The following is a 23,253-nucleotide window of genomic DNA, read 5'->3' as shown; positions in this document are numbered from 1 at the left end:
ACTATAAGTGAACAAAGTCATAATGCCCTCGTGCACAAGCGCAAGGGGGTATAAAAATAATTGAAAATTTAATATTACAATTTATAAAATATAACTGACACAATTTGCTCATCTTTTGCATTTGACCAGCAAATATAAATTTTCATAAATTATTTCAGAAGCATTACGGTAATGCTGTAAGTTACTTAAATAAATATTTACTATGAGAATATCGTCGAATTTAGATTTTGTGCAACACACATACATACAGACATATGCAGTCGTAATAAGCGACCACTTAAGCCGATATTATGAGTGAGCAATCTGATAAAATATAGCAACCGAATGCCAAAGCTGATTTCCATTGCCCCTCCACGCTTTCACTTCATACTCGTAAAATATGGAATGGAGCAATGATGGCATTCATGTGCGTCGGTTTTCCAAATGGAGTGAGTAAAATGGCATTGCTTTAAATTTATGTTAAGCCAATTGTCATGGACACTGAACCATCATTATTACAGCCAAGTTCTATGTAGTTTGGTTGCTTACATCCGTTTGGCTGATTGAATGCATTCAAGCGTAAGATTTTTATTTGGAATAAAGTATAAGTACTCCAAGGCATAAACGCCCATACTCTTTCAAGGGCGCTTTTGAAGGGCATTGCCTAATTGTACAGAAACCCAGCAATAACATTTTTGGCCCAACCAGTCCACCAATATTTTGTTGAGCTCATTTTCACGGCACTCGCACATGACTACAACTGCGTGGCAAACGTGTGCGGCACATGACTTCTTCTCAATACGACCAAAGCACTTATCCTCTTCACAGTCGAAGAGCATAAAGATCCTGGCGTCTTTTTCTCTTTGCATTCTCTGTACCTTGTACTTTTTCCTCTGATTTCCTTTGTTAACCCCAACTTTATGATTCCATATACCACTACAAATGCTAAGAGCCACCACATTTCAGCAATATGCTTTTGCCTTTCGTGAGCAATTTTTTCTCACTCTACTCTGGCACTCAATGGCAGCGGTAAATGCGATTATGAATGCCAGATTTAGTTGTCACACAAAAGCACTTAACTTTGAAATTGTCTTGAAGGATGGCGAGCGACATGCCTTGCTTATGCATCGAACACTCACACACACACACACATTCATAAAAGCATGGAATGTTAGAGTATTTAATCCCGTGCTTTTGATATTTATACAGATGATAAAAATGCATTATACCTAGACTGACCCATACAGCCCTGTCAAGTGTTTACACGAAGTCTCGCCTCCAATTTGTAGTATGCGTCTGCATGTTTTCACCTTTGTTTTTCTGTTGGTTGGTTGGTTGGTTAAAATGGTGATTCTTCCAGAATCCTACTAGCGCTTCCGCACCATTTTGTTGACACATCCTCGTTTCCAACTTGCTTAACGGTTATTTACAGCATGACTATATTCAGCCTGTGCGGTTTAAGAACCTTATTCGGCTGTTGACGTCTAAGCCAGACAGTTGTTCGAGATTCTCGAACAGCGGTCGGCCTAGGGTTTACATTCTGTTCCTCCATAGGGCAGGGCATTCACAGAGGAAATGGAAGATTGTCTCCTTTTTCTCCGGTTGTTTACAACTGTGACAGTATATATGTATTATGAGGGATACCCATTTTGACTGCCTGTTCTCCGATAGACCAAAAGCCAGTTATGACTGCCGTTAGTCTCCGGGCGTCCCGTCGTTTCATGCTTATTAATGTCGACAATTGCTTGAGGTTGTAGGTGGGCCATAACGTTCTGCTAATTTAGCATTTCGTCTGGGCTTTCCACCTACAATCCGCGATTCGAAGGTATTTTTGGGAAATTGCATTCTTGACTACACCTAATGGTGTAAATACCGATTCTGCTAGAACGTTGTTCAGGCCAGTTCATCTGCTTTTTCGTTACCTTCAATGTTCCGATGCCCCGGGACCCAGATTAAGGTAACTTTATGGTTTTCACTCAAGATGATGAGGCTATTGCTGCTTTGTTCCACCACTTTAGATATTGTAGTAGCCGAACCCAGTGCCTGGGTTGCAGCTTAGCTATCCGAAAGAATAGCGATAGCCCAATTCCCAGTACTTCCGCCTGGAAGACACTGCTGATATTAGGGAGACGCACAGATTTCTCAATTTTAAGTCTGTGAGAATATATACCAGCTACAACACCGCAGCCCATTTTACTGCCATCTGTATAGACTGTAGTGTCGAAATTGTTTAGAAAGAATCCCTTATCCCATTATTCTTTAGATGGAAAGAGAGAGGCAAAATTCCTATTGAAAGTTACCGTTGGGACGATGTAGTCAGTTCTTCTGTTTAGTGCTACTGCTGAATAGTTTTGTTTTTTAAGCGTTTTCATTGCAAAACTTCACTCGGAGATAAACTATACCATTATCTTCTGCGGCAAAAGCTCTTTGACGATTTTGTGTTTGGTGAAGAAAAGTTTTTGGTATAGCGTCTCAAATTTGACGTATAAAAAGAGTCTATAGGATACATTTTTAAGAGCGCCAGCGACCAAGGTGAAAAGTCGGAGCAGGTAATCGAAAAAAAATTATGTGACTTAAAGACTCAACACAGTATGGAAAGTTAGAGCAAACCGGTGATTCCGCTCATTCCGTTCTAATACAAGTATCTCTATTTATATTCTGGTCTAAGAATGAAAAAGCTAATATTGGTGGTTAAAATGGGCTTTATAGTTTTTCGAAATATTCTCCGTGATGTTCAATATACCTTACATTCGTTTGAACCAATTTTCCAAGTACTTAAGTACGAAAGACTAGACAAGTCGCATTTCCAGTGAGTTTTTTAAATTGTGCGGAATCCTACGCGAACACACCTTTTTTACCACAGGGTGATCATGCAAAATCTTGGTGATTCTTCTCATACTAATGCCCAAGCATTAATCTCACGGTGACTGACAAGATGGTCTTGCTCAATCATTTCGTGCACAACATCGATATTTTCTAACCTAACGGCCTACCCGGAATTTAACGGCGAGCGAACTGCGACCACGGAAAAATTCATTGCATCTGTTTTTATAGTGCTCAGGAATGGTGCTTGCTCGCCATGTACTAGTTTTTAGTTCATCAATCCATTCTTGTCTTATACACGTCAAAATTTGTGAAAAATTATCGGAAGGAAAAATTAAACTTAGGATATTGAGTTGGGTAAATTCATACTCTTCCTCTTTCGGATCTCTTAAGATTCATCAATGAATCCAAGAGATTTGTAGAAGAGTGACCTTAAACTTATTTATCCGTCTTACCACCCACTTTTTATCTTTCCTATCTCTATTCTTTCTACTGAAATCTATCCAGGTATAGTACAATGACTGAGTGTTTGGACTTGTCCAACCCCCCACAAATCTAATCTATTCTAATGTATTTATGCTCATTGGATCTGATATTGGATTTCTATGAAGAAAGTATATAAAATATATACGAGATGTTGAAGATGAAATCAGAGAGATTTATGATGTGGCAGACGGCTTACGTTCGGTGGGCAAGAGGAAGTAGAAAATGTAGGAAGCCATTGTTTCCAGATTGTCGAACGAGCGCATAGCAAGTATGGCGATGAACGGCAGAATAATCCACACTAGACCAGACGGCCACCGAAGAGATGGCACGAATCCGACTCCACTGAACTAGAAGAAGAGATGTTGACGAAAGTATTGACTCTAAAGGAAAGCTTTTCGGTTAATAAGGCTGGAGTAATCATAGCTACATAAACCCAGGAAGCGCCTATCTGTTTGTCAGTTTATTAAACACAAGTAACGTGCAGCAATAGCAATTTCAGGAAATCGAATCCCGAAATAAGAAGCGCATTGAACTTTACTCAAATTTCTTTCAGCAACTTTTTCCGCAGCACTAACAAACAATTACCAACTAGCAGCAGGATGTGAATAGACCAGCAACAGCAACTGGTGGTGGTGATGGTGGTGGTGTTAGTAGTGATATTGGGGCGACGCATTCAAACAGAACACAGCAATTTTCTCGAGGAAGTGCGCCATAAGAGGCACATTTAATAGCACCACTTCAATGGCGAAAGTGTTGAGCATGACAAATGGGCTATGTTGTGGTTCTTTTGCTATATACCTTTGCTGCTATGCGCCACTCAAATCAACTTTTTCCCAAACCAAGTCAAAAAAGAAAAAAACGTATGTACCAATTGTTGCTTATGCTATTACCACAATTATTGTTGCTCTTGGGGTGTCGCATTGAGTATTGTGCGGCAGTTGGGTGTTAAGTGGCATAAATCATAGCAATAAGCCAGCGCTGAGTGAAACGAGTACATACTAACATATTCACATATGTACATACTTACGCACATACAGACATTCGAATCCTTAAGTCAAATGTAATCGACTCTCGCACTCCGATGGCAACCTCTACATGCATGCTATGCTATGCTATGCTATGTATTTATGCGCGCTATGCCATACCGTGGCAAATTAGGCACACACAAATTAACTAAGTATTCATGCGGATTATGGCAGATTAGATGTGTGATTATGGATGCGCGCTGATTGTTTAATCATTCACTCACAGCGCCCAATGCAAAACCATAGCTAATCATAACTTAAATAACGGCTTAAGTATAGGGACAATTGAAATATGAAAAAGTTAACATTTAAGTGTATAGCTAAAATCAATTAGATCGAGTAAAAAAGTAAAAATAAAATTATTGGTTTACTTACCACCGCCATTTTTGTAACATAAATAAGGAAATCGCCAAACGTTTGCCAAATCGACTGCGAATCCAATAACCGATAACAGAAAATCGACTTTGCCGCTCCATGTCTCCCGCTGATCGCTACCATCTGCCTCGTCCCGTGGTGTTGGTGTCTTAGCTATTTGTCCGGTCGGTGACATCGCCAAGGCGATGTCCTCTTCTTCGTCGACGCCGCACTCTAAATCTGGAAAATAAATAGACAGATGTGCATACAAGAAAATTTTTACTATATGTAAGTGTTTTCGGTTTATGATCTATTTTATTAATGCAAGTGTCTACAGGGTTGCCCATATTCGACGGACCCGACGGATTTCGATGACTCTTTGGGCCCATTCCAATTGACGGTGCTGAGAACGGCGATTTTGGGATGTCCTTGGCGACTTCTCAACACTGGCCCGAACAAGAGCAATTGGATTAGAAAGAGCATCACCAGTCGAAAACCTTTCATACAAACGTTTAATGGTGTTCTTAGAAGGCGCACTTTTCACATTATTAAATTTTTTATACGCACGTTGAGTTCTCACAATTGACTTCTTTTGTTGAATGTAAATTTCAACAATTTGGGAGCGCTCGCGTGGCGTGTACTGTTCCATGATAAAAATCTGCTTGGACTGACGCTTCCAACGCGATATGTCATTAAGCGATCTGATGTCTCTGTCGAAAGATACAGGGTTGGCAGATGGGTCCGTCGAATATTAACAACCCGTTACTCTTCATCAATAGAAAGTAACAACAGGTGTGGATTTTTTTTTAAACTCAAGGAAATTAACAAAACTTAATATTTTTCGAATTCGAAATTATTCGTAAGAACAGACATTCCCAATATTTATACAACACGCTTCCATTAATGTGACTGCCTCTGCAGACTTCGCAGTAGCGCATCCTGTTAACTCAGTTTTCCAAAACTTTGATGACCAGTTCTTGCTATACCTCACAAATATCTTTCTCGATATTCGCCTTAAAGCCGTAAAACGTAGTAATGGATTGTTTGCACAACATTGTCCTTCACGGCCAAGTATAACGGCGTTAAATCGCAGCTCCGCAGTGGCCAATGGACATCGCCAAGATGGCTGATAACACGATCATTGAACTTGCCCCCCTAAAAGATTGATTGTCTGGCATGGACTTAAGACTTTGGCATACGTCTTCTAACTGGTTACTTTACGGGCCATTGTAGCTAGAGATATCACTTAAGCAAAATTGCTCTCTGAGACCATCATCTGTCGATTCTGTGAAATGGACACTGAAGATTTAGACCCCATTCTTCGTGAATGTCCTGCTCTAGGCAGAAAAAACTACACCACTTTGGTGGTATTTGTATGCATCCATATATAGTAAATTATGGAAAAAGAATGTGCTACACTTCTTAAAAGGTCTTAAAGCATAAGGTATCTCAGCAGGTTTAATCCAATAAATCTCTTTTGTGCTAAGTTCAGAGTAGCCTAATAAAAATTCTAATAATTATTTAGATAGGACGAATCATGCTTGGTTAAAGCGATTACTACTTTTATTGTTATTAGAAAGGATTTAGCACAGCAACCAGAAAGATCTATTGTGCCGCTTTCATGGATTCAGAGTAAAGGGTTCTCCAATAAGAGGTGTTATTTTGATATTCAAAGAAAAATGCTATTTTTTTAATATAAATAAATGATCGGATGTTTATTTCATTATAAAGATGAAGGTATACCGTTAATAGTGGAAAATAACGTCAGGCAAATGATCACCATGACCCCGCTTGCAGGCCAATATCCTTTTCATGAAATTTTCCATAACCGAATTGCAAAGTGGCTGCCCCATTGTCCTCGAGAGCCTCACGAATTCCATCTTTGAGGTCTTGAATCGACCCTGGGCTATTGGCGTAGACCTTCTCTTTCACGTGGCCCCAAAGAAAAAAGTCACAAGGTGTTAAATCACAAGATCTCGGTGGCCAATTGTGATCATCTCTTCGAGAGGTAACACGGAAACTTTTCCCGCAAAAGATCAATGGTGTCGTTGCTTGTGTCGGACGTAGCGCCGTCTTGTTGAAAATAAACGTTGTCCAGACCAATACCATCCAATTTCAGTCATAAAAAATCGTTAATCATATCTCGATAGCGCAATCTATTCACCGTAACTGTTGCTCCAGCTTTATTTTCGAAAAAGTAAGGTCCAATGACTCCGCCGGTCCATAAACCGTACCAAACAGACACACGTTGAGAATAGAGACAACAAAAATGCTTCGATTTGCTGAGCCCCAGATCTGAAAATGTTGCTTGTTGACGACGCCACCGAGGTGGAAATGGAAATGGGTCTCATCACTGAAGATGATTTTTCGATAGAATCCCGGATCATTTTCATGCATTTCAACAACCCAATCAGCAAAGGCACGACGTTGTTGATGATCGGCCGGCTTGAGTTCTTGAGTAAACTGGACTTTATAAGCCTTAAGACCCAAATCTTCCTGCAAAATACGGTGTAATGACGTTTGTGGAATACCTAATGCCAAAGAACGACGAGGAATGGACAAACCTGGGTTTCTTTAACACTTTCGGCTACAACAGCAATTCTTTCGGCTGTTTTTGAGCGACGTGCACGGGATTTATTCTTCACATCACTAGCTTGTCCCAACAGCTCCTTTTTTTCTCACCAATTTCTGTATTGCGGCCCGACAAGGTGCTTCACGATGACCCAAAAATGTTCGAGTTTTACGAACCGTCTCTGCCAAATTTTCACCATTTTTATAGTGGATTTTAATCATTTCAATGCGTTGTTTAAGCGTGTATCGTTCCATTTTTATTAATGGCGTAGTTTCTACTTCTCAAATATCAAAAAATGGCAGCTTCAAAAGTGACATCTACCGAAGTAGCGGGCTATTCAAACTAATACCTGTTTTTGGAAAATCCTTTATTATTATTGTTATTATGAAAGGATTTAGCACTGCTATCTGAAAGAACTATTGTGCCACCGTCATGGATTCGCAGTACTTCTCTGTGCTCATTTGCCCTATTTTATTGAGTTTTATTTCCCCCTCTGGTTAACTAAGTTTACCCAGGTGTTTCTTCCGATTTGTTACCACATTCTGAATAAGTATCACCACTTTTTTATATTTATTTAAACACATCTAACTTTATCCCATGAAAGTACACTTCATTTCAAAGAATTCTTTTTATACTCATTGTGGCACAATCCTGCTTAAAACTAACTAACTAACGCAGCACGAACTCCGCTAATCATTCGCTTATCGCTTTGATTCTGCCTATAAAATCTAAAATCTGCAGACTAAATATTACACTTTTTGTAATGACCGCCGAACATTTAATAAAGCCCACTTTAATTACTTAATTGATGCCTGCTTGAGCACAATTTCTCAGCTAGAGATGAAATCCATGTGTGGGCAAATGTGACAAACACAAAAGCGTAAACATTTTTTAGAAAAGGAAATAGAGCAGTAAACTCGAATTCTTCTGTCATTTGTCGGCAAAAATTATTAAGCAAGAAAAAAGTCTTAATTAATCCGTATACAGTAAGACCGCTTAAACTTCAGCTCAAAGCTACGGGCATTTTTTGAAAGAATAGAAAAGAAAAATAATTTGTATATGTGTTGCGATGTCATGCACAGTGCTTAAAATAGCCATAACAAGCACACACTCATGTACATAGGCTAGATTATGTTGAGTAGCTGTCATCCGACACACTTAGGCCTGAATAGTCCCATTGTGGTGCCATTGGAGACTCAGGGGTGTAAGTCTTCTCTGAACCAACCTGCGAATTTAATGAATTTTGTTAATTTCAGCAATTCAATTTGTGAGACCTCTTCAATGCTGCCAAGAAAGGCGAATGGGAACGTGGAAAACCTTTTTGGTTGTAGAGCAATTCATGTATACAGGAGGTGGTTCACGATTTCTTCTTCTTCAATATCTTGATAGCTGCGACAAAAGTCATTATGTAGTACCCCCAGTCTATTTACATGCCTCCCAATACAACAATACCCTGTTAGTATCCCTATCGTGTCTCCAATATCTTTTCTCCTAAGAATCAGTAGCGATTGTGTGCGGCCGTAGTTCCATTCCAGTCAAGTTTACCTGCTTATTTGACAAAAAAAAATTTGGATTTCCTCCAACGGGCAGAGTGACAGAGTGTCTATCTATTAATAATTTGCCCTTAGCTAAATTATCTGGGTGAATATTTTGTATCGTATCTTCCCTTGCATGCTCATCTGCTTTGCAATTACCTTCTATATTTCTATGGCCTGGCACCCAGATCTGGTTTATTTTAAAAAATTGCGATACTTCGTATAATAATTTCTGGCATTCAACTATTGTTTTTGACGAGTGTTTTACTCTCATTAACGATTCTAGAGCTGCCTGATTATCCGAGTAGATCTATACAGCCCTCGTAGTTAAGCGTCTCTTATTTAAGAGCAATAAACCTCCTCTTACGGCGATAATTTCTGCCTCAAGACAATTCAGTGATTAGCAAGATTAGGATGCACTTAGCTTAGCTTTTCAAAATAAACTCCTCCAACTTTCTGTTCATCATGCTTAGATCCGTCAGTAAACTGGCAACATCCAAGGACGAATTACCTGCAACCCCTACAGGTTATTGGAAGGAACGGGATCATGCAAACAGACTTAACCTGCCTTTAAATCCCATCTGCAAAAGCTGTCAGGCGAAGGCATCGCACACAAAAATATAGACATCACACGAGAACAGTGGTCGAATGGCACGAGCCAATCGATATGTCTAGATCCTCAGCAACTTCTCTAACGGTGATTCAATGATTGGCCAATACCATTTTCTTCACTTCATCAATTTTTTCGTCTGTTGTTGAAGTGCTCCGGCGTCCGGCCGCTTTTCGTCGTTCACATTTTCTCGGCCTTCTGAGAACATTTTGTACCACCGATGAACATTGCTTTGGTCCAAAGTAGCTTCTCCGTATGGCAAAGTCAACATTCGGATTGCATCCGCGCACTTAATTTCGTTTTTCACACAAAATTTTATACAGGTTCTTTGATCCATCTTTTTGAATAGATAAAAATCGAAACACGTGCAAGCAAAGCAGCTGTCTTTTTGAACACACCTCGTAAGTCAATTGGCAATAAGTATAAAATAACGTTCTGTGCTTCTGTGAAAGTGGTTCTAAGAGCTGCTCTCACACATAAGATTGCTGCTCTTTGAATACGAGCCAATCTGTTCACAATAATATTTGTATCAAGTGCCTGCCACCATACTAATATTCCATATAGTAAAGGGTTTTTCAATAAGGGCGGGTAGATGGTGAAATGGAATAAAATGGCGTTTGCTGTGTGGTACGTAGTGCCGTCCTGCTGGAACCACATGTCGTCTAGGTCCATATGGTTCAATATGGGCCATAAGAAATTGGAAGGGTCATCACGTCTGCCGAAAAATGGGCCCAATGCGCGCAACGTTTGCGTTAATGAACACTCATTTTGATAATAAAGTTTTATCATTTGAACGTTCTGTTCAATCGTGCAACTTGCCATGATGATTTGGCATAAACAACTGAATAATAAACAAAAGATTTGAGAGATGTCATCAAACAAAATGGCTGTCACAGGGCGCCAAAATCGACCCGCGCCAATTGAAAAACCCTTTACTTACAATCCGGTCTTACCGCTGCTGAGTACAACCAGTGTACGTACAGGGTGAACGATATGAAGTGTTACCAATTTCACACTGCTTGTATCTGTAAAACAGCTCATGACATCAACGTCAAAATTGTTCTAATGACAGTTCAATATATTGTTTATAAGCCATCAAAAGCATTTGTGTCTCAGTTTTGTTGAATTTTTTTTTCTGATTCAAACGTAATAGCATGATTGCGTTATATTTGGCTGGAAATTCACAATCAGCCAAAAAAATATGCCAGTATGGATGCGCTGAAAAAAGCGATTATACGAGAATGGGTCAAAATACCTCAAGATCGTATTCGTGCAGCATGCAAATCATCTTTTAACCGTTTGAAGGCTATAGTCAAGGCAAAAGGTGGTCATATCAAATATGTTAAAATTGTAATCATTTTTAAACAATTTTGTCTTTGAAATCAATAAAAACTAATTTCACACAAAAAAGTTACGGTGTTTTGAATAGACAACACTTCATATCGTTCACCCTGTACTATTTTCGGAGATGCTTTTCTTGCATGAGTGAAGTGGCTTTCCTCACTCTGCCTTCTACATTTAAATTCCAATTTCGCTTTCTATCTTATGTGTATATCTAAGTATAGAACCAGATATTACAATTTAAATTTTCATATAAACAAAGCAAAGTTTGTTATTATTGAGATTCATAACTATACTAATTCTGCTAATAATGGGATTTGGAACGAAACTCACAGAGGCATCATTTATTAACTTAGTTGCAATCACTCTCGCCGCCGCATTATCTCACCTTTCCACATACATATACAATGTACTTATTATATATACTTATACAGCGAACTGTCGATAACGTGAATACTCCAAAATATGAACACCCGAAGACGTAAACAAAATTTTTTGTGGATTAACTACTCTAAAACATTAACAAAGCGAGGAAGCTTTACAACATAGACAATAAGCGTGTGAAAATTTGCATGTAGCTCCCAATGAGCTCAAATAATTCTCAACTTTCACTTAAGGGGTTATATACCTTGTGTTTTTCAAAAAAATCAAAATAAATTTTATTTCTTTATCGTAAAGTACAATCCCTTGAGAACATTTTCCAAAAATTTCATAGAGATCTGAGCAATAGATCGAAAGTTACAGCGTTTTAAATTGTGCGTCGTCACGTCCTGAGCGTACGGCCTCATGCGGCGCTTGAAACTTTAAACGCGATTATCTCAAAAACGTGTTTTTCCAAAAATGCTTTTGCGGTGGACGCGATTGCAAAAAAAGTATTCAACCGATTTTTATAATTTTTTTTTTAAATTGTTCGTAATTGATGTCGCCTCTTAGTAAACGATCAACTTTTTATGTATAAATTTTTATTTTGCAGATATGAATTTTTTAATGCCAATTTTAGGACTGTAGAAGTGGAGTTTTTTAAAAACATGTTCCTATTTTCACAAAAATCAAAATATTTAATATATTGATCGTTCACTAAGAAGATATAACCCTATACTAATGAAATCTTTTCGATTTTTTGATTTCAGTTGACTTGGTGGACTTGAATCGCGTCCACCGCAAGCCTCTTCCAAAAAAAGGGTCTTGGGGGAAAACGCCATAACTCCGCCATTTTTAAATATTTTTACACAAACAAAGCCTTTTTTTTTTCTTTAAACATTGTAATATCCAATAATAAAAACTTTTATACAATAAAATTATTGCTACATATCTTTAAAAAAAACCCAACTTTCGCTAATTTCACCGGACCACAAGGTATATAACCCCTTAATTCTGAACTTTCATTTAAACCAAATGAAGCAGTTGAGATTTTCAACAAAGCAGCTGGCTATGAAAGCTTCTCTCAAAATGCTATGAATGCATTGAGATGTCTAAGTCTCTCCCTTGTATTTCAGGTACTACAAAAACAGAAGACACAAAAAATATGACTGATTTTTTTTAAATAAAAAGTACTTTCAAATTTATACTTCATATCATAAAACAATAAAACATGAATTTAATTGCATAAATATGTATTGACTTTACATCTGTTTGGCATTCGAAAACATGAAAACTTTTGTTAATGTGAACTCTCTTGGTTTTAATTAGTTCATGTTATCGAGCGTGCCCTGTATATACAAAATACTTTCTATATGAGTTTAACACTTCCGTCGCATGTTTTATTCTACTCTACCTACCGAAAGCCTCTTAAGTTTGCAAACAATCGAACAGCTCGAGTGCCGCCCTAACCAAACGTTAACCGTCCGAATCCTTTTTTCCATTTTTTTCTTTTCACAGCAACGAGTATGCAAATGACATGAATGGCTTTCAAATGCTTTTTGTTGTATTTGGAGATACATTTATGTGTGTATTTTTGGAAAGTCATATGTGTCGTATCTGTGCACCTCGAAAAGTATTCGTTTTTGGGCATTTTCTGAGAAGGGTCTCATTAGTAGGAAATGTGAGTATGAAAATGAATTAAATTCTCATTAAATAAATTCCATTACTATTAGAAAATCTCAACGATAAATAATTCGAAAGCTTGTTAATTATGAAACTAATTTTTTTTTTCGAAAAACCTTAAGTTTTGAATGCAAACACTTCATCGCACTTAACGGCACCGATTAAAGTTTGTACAGATATATCTCCTCGAAGCAGCGCCTCACTAGACGGAGATACACTTTCTTCTGGCGATGAGCCATATTGCATCTCGTTAAAGAGAAGTTATTGTAATAATATAAAAAGCCGCGGCCCAGTACCCCGACCGAAGTTTTTTAATTAAATATGGCAATCACTGTTCAGATATTCATCAAATAACAGCTGGAGTTCCGCAAGGAAGCGTTCCACGTCCACTACTATGTGTTTTGTTCGCCTGACGAATCCAATTCACCAATTGCTACGTTCGCAGACGATACAATACTAATAACATCAGGCAAGCCTAACTATCGCCACTAAAAAACTGAAGCGATACTCAAATGCAGTTAAGGAATGGTTTGATGACTGGTGCCTAGAAATAAATAAGGGCTAAACTGAATAAAATTTACTATATGTAAATAGTTCCAATTAAAATATATGGCAAAGCACTCACAATAGAAGCAACCGCTAAATACCTGGGAACTCACTTGAACTCGAAACTAAATTGGAATTACCACATTGAGCCAAGAGACAAAGAAATAAAGGAAAAACTTCGACTACTTCATTGGTCTACACAAAATCTAAGCTTAGGTTAGTTTTGGCAGCCGCATCGCACATAGAGACAGCTATGCCACTTAGACAACGACCCATATCGTTGTGATTCTAAGCTTAATATACAGAAAAAGCTGTTGCTGTACAAAACAATCTGGTTATATGAACTACTGGTGTGGGGAACGGCTAAAAACACGCATACATCAAAAATCCAATGACAAAAATCGAAGTTTCTTCTAATATAATCGAAGATTCTTCGATTTCTGACAGAAACACGATAGATTATGACAACAAGGCCCTTTGACAAATTACACAAGCACAATGCAGAAATCAACAGACTTCTGGGAAGTGAACGAAAAACTAAAAGACATCTAAAGATAACTCAACTAAGCGACCTAATAAATGCTATAAAATAATAAATACAGGTATCCCTTGTATAACGCGGTCTTATACAACGCGGTTTCGATATAACGCGATTTGGAAAAATTAGATTTCAGTACAACGCGAAATTTAGGCTTATATAATGCGAAGGGGAAAATACATAATTATAAAGTTTGGTAACACTAATTTGCGTATCACATATTTATAATATGTAATGTATTTTTAATGTAAACCGGGAATTACCCTTTTTTGCCTTAGATAGATAGAATAGATATTAATCTAGCACCTTATTACGAAATTGAAAAGGAGCTTAAAAAAACCACCCACCAAAAACTGATAACAGATTTTGCAATTATAAAACCAGTAGAAGAACCACAAGGTCCCACAACTAGTTTCTTATCCAATAGCGAAAACTATGTTAAAGAAATATCTTCTGATGAAGCTATTGCTCCCTCAAAACGCCCACGCGCAAAGATCTTTGAAGACAGTGGAACAGATTAATTACCATATGAAGTTTGAAGAATAACAATAAAGTTTTTAATAAACCTTTAATTTGTTTTAGTTTGTTTTTAAATTTTTTAATGTGCACATAATTATTTAAATTTTGTTTTTTGAATTTTGAAATATGTATGTACATATGTATTAATATATTATTCATATCTTGTGTTTTTAATTGTATAAGAAAGAAACATATTGGGACATAACCCCCAAATTTATATGAAAACTATGTTTTAGATAACGCGGAATTACATAACGCGCAATTCTTCTGGAACGTAACTATCGCGTTATACGAGGGATACCTGTATCTAAAAATAGTTAAACTGTTATTATATTGTTGTTAAATTGTAATTATGTAAACTGATTATTGAAATGTATAATAATTATATTATAAATATGATTGATGCTTACACCCGTTTTGGGTGTTTGGCCGAGCCCCTTCTCCTATTTGTAGTGTTCGTCTTGCAGCCGAAGTATTATTTAAATTACTAATATTTTCGTTTATTTTAATTGTATCCCTTTTGGCACTGGCAATTAAGTGATGTATATTGGTGGAAAAAATAATAGAAACAAGAGCGATTTGCATTTCTTACGTGTAAATATTTTTTAATTGATCATTCAATCTAAGTCGCCTTTACTGTAGATCCGTCAGGTGGGGTACCCGTCAGGGCGCTGTACTTTCTCCTCTGCTGTGGATATTGGCAATGAATCAATTGTTAAAGAATCTAGAGATGATGTTGCAATATTAATAAGAGGAAAACTCGTAGATACCCTCTTCAACATAATGCAAAATGCTTTGAACTATGCAAGCCGGTGGGCTGTATCGAGTGCACTTGAAGTAAATCCCAACAAAACAGAACTAATCATATTCACCAGAAAATACAGGATACATGTTCTGAACCCTCCTACCCTTAAGGAATCACACTGTCAATTGGGGAAGAGGCAAGCTACCTAGGACTAGTATTAGATAGGAAGCTCTCGTGGAAACAAATATTAATGATAGAGTAAAAAAAGCAGCCACAGCACTCTATACATGCAAAAGAACTCTGGGAGAAAAATGGGGCCTAACCCCAAAAATAGTACACGGTGTCTTAGTTTGGTGGCCAACACTTGAGAAAAGAACAACAGTAAAACGCTTAGAAAATATTCAAAGGGGTGCTAGTCTCTGCAGCAGTATACCTGCATATGAACACATCCTTTACCACAACTTTCCCAACGAGAGAAGATTGGGACAATGAGGTAATGGACAAAAGAAACGGAATCAGTATCTATACTGATTGTTGCAAGCGAAATGAACAAGTAGGCGGAGGCCTTCATTCTGAAGGAATGAATGCCAACATCTCATTCCGGTTACCGGATCACTGTAGGGAAGGCCTGCTAGCCCTAAATAAAAGTGTTCTCACCACAAGAGATATAAACATATATTCAGATAGCCAATCGGCCCTTTTTCAATTTTAATTTTAGTCCTTATAACGAATGCGAAACATTTTGTTTATATATGGAGGAAATACGCAACACTGACAAGGAAACAAATTATAAAAATCAACGAGATATTTAAGCAACTTCAAACTTGACTTTATACTAAAATTTAATAAGCTAAAGAACTGCATAACAGACATTTTGCTAGAAATTCTAATTAAAAATTGTGATATTGGAATGCAAGTTTGTAGAATTTTTCTAATTTTTGCAAAAATTTTGAGCATTAAGTTGATGTGGTTTTTGTTACTTTACTTTTGTTGCTTTACTTAAAAAAAAATAATGAATATTCAAACGAAGAAAGAAAGTTATTAGTTGTTTGGCCGAGCTTCCCATCAAGTTTGTAGTTTATTCCTCGTTATTGTTCTTAGAAGGCACTGGAATTTAATGCGGCCTTTGAAGCAAATGGTTTTTATAAGAAGTCTTTTTCATGGTAGAAATTCACTCGAAGGTTTGCCTCTCCATACCAAGGGCATTCGAAAAAAACTTCTTCCATAACACCCACTGTGGTTTTGTTCCCTGATGAGCCAAAAGCTAGTCATGCATAAACCCACTCGATTATAGGTCCCTCATTTGTAGTTGACAATATCGAATGAAGACAACGATGTGAGCAATTTGCTTAATTTTAATATGCATAAATTTTCATATAATTTCGATATGATTTAAAACACTTTTGTAATTAAAGCAGCAGTGTTTGAAGGGCTTTATATATAACTGAGATATATATGTAATTGGCGCTTACGCCCTTGTTGGATGTTGGCCGAGCTGCTCCTCGTATTTGCGGTGTACGTCTTGATGTTGCTCCATAAATGGAGGGACCTACAATTTTAAGCCGACTTCGAACGGCAAATATTTTTTATGAGTAGCTTTTGCATCGCAGAAATATTCTCGGAAGTTTGCTATTGCCTGCCTAGGGGCGATCGCTATTAGAAAACCCGTTTCGTATCACTTTGGTGTTTCACGCACGGTGATTCGAACCTACGCATTTCCGAAGGCAGCCATGCACCAACCCATTCGGCTACGACGGCCGCCATGGGCTTGTACTTCATTACACTTAATAATATTTTGATCCACATTATTGTCTGGCGCTCATATTTCGCGAAATTTTCAAGCCACGCAAACTGCGGTTCTGTGTGTTAACTAAAATTTCACTGATTTTTCTTCCAACTAACTGGACAGCTGCAAAAATTCTGAAATTTTGCTCATTTACATTTACGGCGTCATTTGAAACCACACCCCAACTAATCGTATGAGTGACTAGATTTCTTTGAAAGTATGCAGCCCAAAGCAGCTTTGGGAAATTTTCAAAACAGTTTAACTGCATTTAAATCGCTTCTGCATTCATTTTCAAAAGTCAATAAATTCTAATACCTGGATTCACGTTTACACCTGAATATACAACCGCCGGCATTTTTTACAATTTTTTCACTGCCATTTAGCACTAGAATGATTTCTTTTAAAACAACGTTGCGTTGAAAATCTACTAAGCATTTCCCGTTACTCGGCCTTTAGATTTTCACACAATAGCGGTAAAAAAATTAAGTCTCGAATTAACAAGTATTTCTTTTGTTTCTCAAACAAATCTGTTTTACTCAAAGCGCCGCCACACTTTACGTGCATTCTGTTGCGCTACCGAATTTCAACTGATGTTGCAAATGACAGCAGCGCAACTCAATCACAGCGCTGAAGCACGCAACTCTCACTCTTTTCACATTTATAAATACCCTAATTAACTGATTCTAATTGGCATTTTGCAACTTTTTAAAACTTGATTTCTTGTTTTCATCCAAATCTACTCAGACTATTTTCCTTATACATGTAAATACGTGGGCGCAGGTAGTTAAATTTGTTTTGCATATTTAAAAATGCATTGCCTATGAGTGGATAAGTTTTATAGATTGATTCATTATTTTTTAATTTATTATATTTTATACGATGCAACAAGTATACACTTTTATGTGCATATGCAAATTCCATCGCAAGCCTTTACATGCAATTTGAAAAATTTTACATGCCGGCGGCATTCGATTTTATTGCAATGCGATTGCGTTTACAGTAACATTCGGAAAAAAGCAAGACAATCTCATATCCAGCTGGCCTCAGTGTACGTGTATGATTACTAGTTTTAATCTTTATTTTATACAAAATAGTTAAAGGCACACCCCTGCAGCAGTACATTGCTACAAACTCGTATGCACGCCCTTGCAAAGACTGCGCGAGTATTAATCCATGTTAAGCAAAAAAAAAATCGTGTATTCGTTGCAGGGCGAATAGGCGCAAGGTCAGGAAAAAAATTATCCAAAATCAACGAGAATTTTGAGCCATTTCAGAATTGCACTTTATTATACTAAAATTGCATGGACTATAAAACTGCGTACCCAATTTTCTCTTACTTTTCTTTTTTAATTCTGTTACAAAGTTTGAAATTTTTATAAAAATGTTGGGAATTTTTATACGTTTTGTACAAAGTTTGAAACTTGCTTCACCCTCTGCGGTCGTATTAAATTTGGAACTGGGTGTGGTACTGGTCGGAATGAGTTTCCGTTGAAAGAGCAGTGATAGATTATGAAGAATAAACAAGAATTATTCATTCTATAAATAAATAAAGGCTGATCAGATTGGAGGTACTTTTTCCAATAGTGTTTTTTGGCAGGTGACGCGTAACTACTGTCAAATTAAATACATAATTGTTTCCAATATTCATTGACATTTCATTATGGAAAGACTTACACATCAACAACGTTCACAAATCGTACACTCGACGCTCTGTGAAAAGATTTCATCGCGCGCTCAGGCCAACTTATGGTGTATATAACCGACCTACAGAGCGCACTATTCGGCTAACCATCGGTAAATTGGGAATAGTTTTACATTATTGAATATTACTCGATCGACTAGACCATGAACAGTCTGAAATTAAGGAAATATTGCGACTTTAAAGAGAGTCTTGCCAAAGACCCGAAAAAATCTATTCGGCGCCGATCTCAACAACTGGGCCTATCTTATGGCACTACTTGAGCTATTTTACGCAAAAATGTGTGAAAGTAAAAGTGTATAAATCTAGCTAGTCCAAGATTTGAAGCCGACCGATCTTCCAAAGTGTCGAAATTCCAAATGTTGGGCTCATGAAAAACTCGACGAAAATTTTGCGACCCGAATGTTATTCTGCGACGAGGCCCATTTTTGACTTAATGGCTACGTCAATAAGAAACATTTCCGTATTTGGGCTTTAGAGCAACCCGAAGCCATTCAAGAACAGTCATTTCATGCATTGAAACAACCGTTTTGAGCGGCCTATTGGCTGGAGGAATCATCGGCCCATATTTCTTCAAAGACCAGGCTGGCGCCAATGTAAAAGTGAAATTGCCGGAAATTGAAGCCCTTTATCGCCACAACATTTGGTTCAAACATTTGGTGCCATATAGCCCGTGTAGCAATGGATTTACTTCGTTGTCGTTTCGGTGAGCAATTTATCTCTGATCTCGGACTAGTAGATGGGCCACCAAGTTCGTGTGATATTACACCTTTGGACTTTTATTTGTGGGGGTAAGTAAAATCTAAATGCTTTGTGGATAAACCACCTTCGATGGATACATTGGAAGCCAACATTATGAAAGTTATTCCGGAAATACCGACCGAAGTCCTCCTGCGAGTCATTTAAAATTAGTGTTTACGGATGGCCGAATTACGTGGCAGTTGAAGCTAACATTTGAAAGGGATTATCTTTAAAAAATAAATGTCATGAATGGTTCTACACAAAAATAGTAAAGATTGAGCCCAATCAATTTGACCGCAAAGAATTAATTTAGAATTTGTGTCTTTGTTATAAAGAGTCTTTCAAAGGTGACGCTTAAATATCAGTAATCTTTTATGTCATCGTTGACATTTGTCAAGTCCATTTTACACGATACAGAAACGCGTTAAAATTAATGAAATTTATTATAAAAAATAGTCGATCTTTAAAAAATTATAAGATCGGAAAATTCGTGATATTTCTGGTGAAAATGCTAGTCCGAGTAAGTCGAAAATTCAAAGATTGGTGAAAAAATTTCAAGAAACTGGTTCTGTTGAGGATAGAAAAACGACAGTCAGACTAAAAACTGGACCTTCTATTCATAATATTGCTACTATAGGACAAAGTTTGCTGCACAACCTTCAACAATGATATCTCGACGTTCTCAAGTATTAAGCATTCATGAATTGGGTAGTTAGCGGATTTTAGCCGTAGACGGACATTTAAATGATGTAATTTTTTACCTGTTCAGATACATATATTTACTTATATTTATTTCAAACCTTAAGGTACAAAATATTCTTACGAACTACCATTAATCTACATGTAAATCAATTTTGAAATTCGGACAAATATGAAATACCTGAGCGAAGACAAAATTCTAGTGTTGTGGCGCAGAGAAAAACATTCGTAAATATTTAACTAAGGACGGTCTTGATTGCGTGAAATCAACATCTAAAGCATTGACGATTAGTTTAGTCTAGCACAAGTTCTAGATATGAGAACGTAGACCCCTTCACTACTATTAGAAAAAGCAACTTTAAAGAATTCCGAATGGCGAAGATTTCTTTAGGGAATATTAAAGGTCATCTTTTCTGAAAGAAAAGGGCAGTCAATAGAGCCAGTTATGACGTTACTGACAAATCAGCCCGCTAAAATGGATCTTCTGTCCTCAAGTGTAGAAAGGCTCATTAGTGGGAACGAGAATAGTAGAAGGTAGTTAGAGTGACAAATTTAGAGAGCGGAGAGCAAATTAGAAAAAAAAATTGTTGAACTCGCTCAAAGCGGTTAGATTGAATCTTTGTGTAAGGGCTCCAAATAAACGCTGCATACTCCAATCTCAACCTAACCAATGCACAATACAGAGATTTAAGTGTGTAGGGGTACGTAAACGCTTGACAGTTTCGACGGAAAAAGCTAACATCGAATACGAATATAATCCGCATGAGTTTGGAATCTAATACAAGGCCAAGGTCCTATATTTGGTTCACAGATTATAAGACAGAGCCCGCAAGACCATAAAAAGTATGCAAAATGTTGCTATGTCTACTATTGATTACATGAAAGCATTCATTGATATTTAGCGTCAGCAGATTTTCGCGGCACCATTCATTGACTCTTTTTATGTCAGATTGAAGGTTGACTGCGACCCGTAAATTTACGATGGTTGCAAATATTTTAAGTTCATCAGCAAAAAGCAAGGAATTGGCAAATTTGAACCAAGAGCTAAAATCATTGATGAAAAGTACCACAAATAGGGACCCGAGGATACTACCTTGGGGGGCACCTGAGGACGCGATGAAGGATGTTGAAACAACGTTGTCAACAGTTAAAAAACAGCGCGTATCAGTTAAGTAGGATTTAATCCAGGGCTGTCACTTTGGAGCTTCCCGAATTGGTTGACTATGCACTCCCACCTACACTTACCATTACAACGTTTACGACCCTCCTACGCTCAAGGGAAAAGTGTGAACGGAACGTGATAAGACAGGGCGAGTCTATGCATATATACACAGATGGTTCAAAGCTCGAGGGCAGGGTGCGCGAAGGTTTATACTCCGAACATCTGGAAATCCCTTTCAGTTTTCGGCTCCCCGACTACTGTAGTGTCTTTCATGCTGAACTGATGGCAATGATGAAAGCCGCGACACTGGCGATAAAATCCCTCACAGTCGACAACCTCCAAGGTAGTCATGAAATGCCGCACATCTCTTAACGAGATGTCTGAGTCATTTCACTTAAGTGTAAAAAGGGTTCGTGGTCATCGCGACATTAAGGGTAACTGCAGAGTCGATGAATTATCGGGACTCGGCACCAAATTGACTGATGACTACATAGACAATGATATGGGCATTTAAGCAACTTATCCTTGAAGAAATCGTAAAGAAAACGAACGAAAGATGGCGTAATGAAACCACCTACAAAATCAATGCTAAACGCTCAGAATCTCTGCTAAGCCAAAATAAGCACAGTCTTAGCACAGAGATTTCAGTCATAACGGGGCACTGCCTAATAGGTAGGCACGTCTAAAGGATGGGTGTGCAAGCACATGACTGCTTTAGAAGTTGTCTTGATGAGAAAGAGGAAGAGACGATCTTGCACCTTCTGTGCCACTGTCCTGCTCTATCCAGACGCAGGTTTACTATTCTAGGCAGACAATTTTTTAACGAATTGGAAGATCTCAGTTCTACAGAAGTCGAAGATATTCCAAAGTTTTTGAAAAGCACACACTAGTTTTAGGAGAGATAGGAAGAGCTCCCCAGGAGGCATCACAATGGTCTATGCGCCTGATTGTGTCCCACCGGGCAACCGCTTCAACCTAACCTAACCTAATCCAGGGCAAGAATGATGAATGAAAACTAAGAGGTCAATTTTAGGAGAAGCAAAGGATGTAATACTTTGCCCTAAGCTTTCGAGAAGTCAGTGTATGGATGGTATTCACCTGAGATTTATTTTCAAAAGCAGAGAAGCGAAAATTGCTTAAAAAAAATAGCCAGATTTGTGACTGTTGAGCGATTTGCATAAAAATAGTGAAACCTGAAGGAGTCTAAATTTTTCCATCTTTTATTTTGAAACAACCTCTAGGCGCGTGTTTTGAATAACCCTTTAAAATTAAAGGTTTTTTTATAAAAAATAATTTAAATTGAAAAATGCAATAATAAAAATCGAAATTTGTATTGGGCTTATAACTTTTGCAACGGCGCATATTTGGTTTAATTTTTACAAAGATATTAAGAAGAAAAAATATTTTTGTGTTTAAATTCAATTCCCGAAAAATAAGTTCTCCGAACTCGCCTTTCTTATTTCACAGCATCACATTTTAAGAAAAGTATTTAAAATATGGCTCAATCTCTGCTCAGAAATTTTTATTTTTCAAGACGTGAAAAAAATTATTTTGATATTTTTTCATATTTTTACTGCCTTTTCTTACATTTGTTTTGAAAGACTTGGATTTTTTTAAATACTTGAATGGAAGCCTAGCGTCCGGTAAGTTTAGAATTTTAAGTTAGGGATATAAACTTTGAAATAAACTCCAAATTTCGCACTCGGGAACGCTTCTAATGCAATTAAACCTATTTTTGTTTTTTATTTATTTTCAATTTTTTAATCCATATTTACCTTTATTTCCGAGTGTCAAATTAGAACTATTCTGGGCGCATTTTCAATTGGCTGCGGTAGTGTGCATCACACGTCAAATATATGTACATAAATTTTTCGCCAAAAAAGTAATCAGAAACACATTTACGAAAATTCACAGAATACTTTTTAGCGAATATAAAATACTAAAAATCCCCAAAATGCGGAACATTTGGAACAGATATTACTTTTAATGGAAACAAATGAAAAACAAATAATTATATTTTTATTTTATATTTTTTTAACCGTACGACCAA

General features: G+C 37.3%; 1 protein-coding gene across 2 annotated transcripts in view; it reads right to left on the bottom strand.

Moving 5' to 3' along the window:
• Nucleotides 1-23,253, bottom strand: part of LOC128867699 (sodium-dependent dopamine transporter) — a 41,744-nt gene extending 18,491 nt beyond the window's left edge. Inside the window, exons 1-2 of one of the 2 annotated variants that reach the window (XM_054109146.1) lie at nucleotides 22,979-23,253; nucleotides 4,689-4,907 (exon numbers count right to left, since the gene is read on the bottom strand). In XM_054109146.1, coding sequence (XP_053965121.1) covers nucleotides 4,689-4,863 — 175 coding nt within the window. In that variant the 5' untranslated portion in view covers nucleotides 4,864-4,907; nucleotides 22,979-23,253. Of the gene's footprint in view, nucleotides 1-4,688; nucleotides 4,908-17,217; nucleotides 17,472-22,978 lie in introns of those variants that run through there. The other variant, XM_054109145.1, reaches the window with a different exon arrangement.

Source organism: Anastrepha ludens, chromosome 6 (assembly GCF_028408465.1).
Source record: "Anastrepha ludens isolate Willacy chromosome 6, idAnaLude1.1, whole genome shotgun sequence".
Taxonomy (NCBI): Eukaryota; Metazoa; Arthropoda; class Insecta; order Diptera; family Tephritidae; genus Anastrepha; species Anastrepha ludens.
This window is presented reverse-complemented; position numbering and strand designations above follow the sequence as displayed.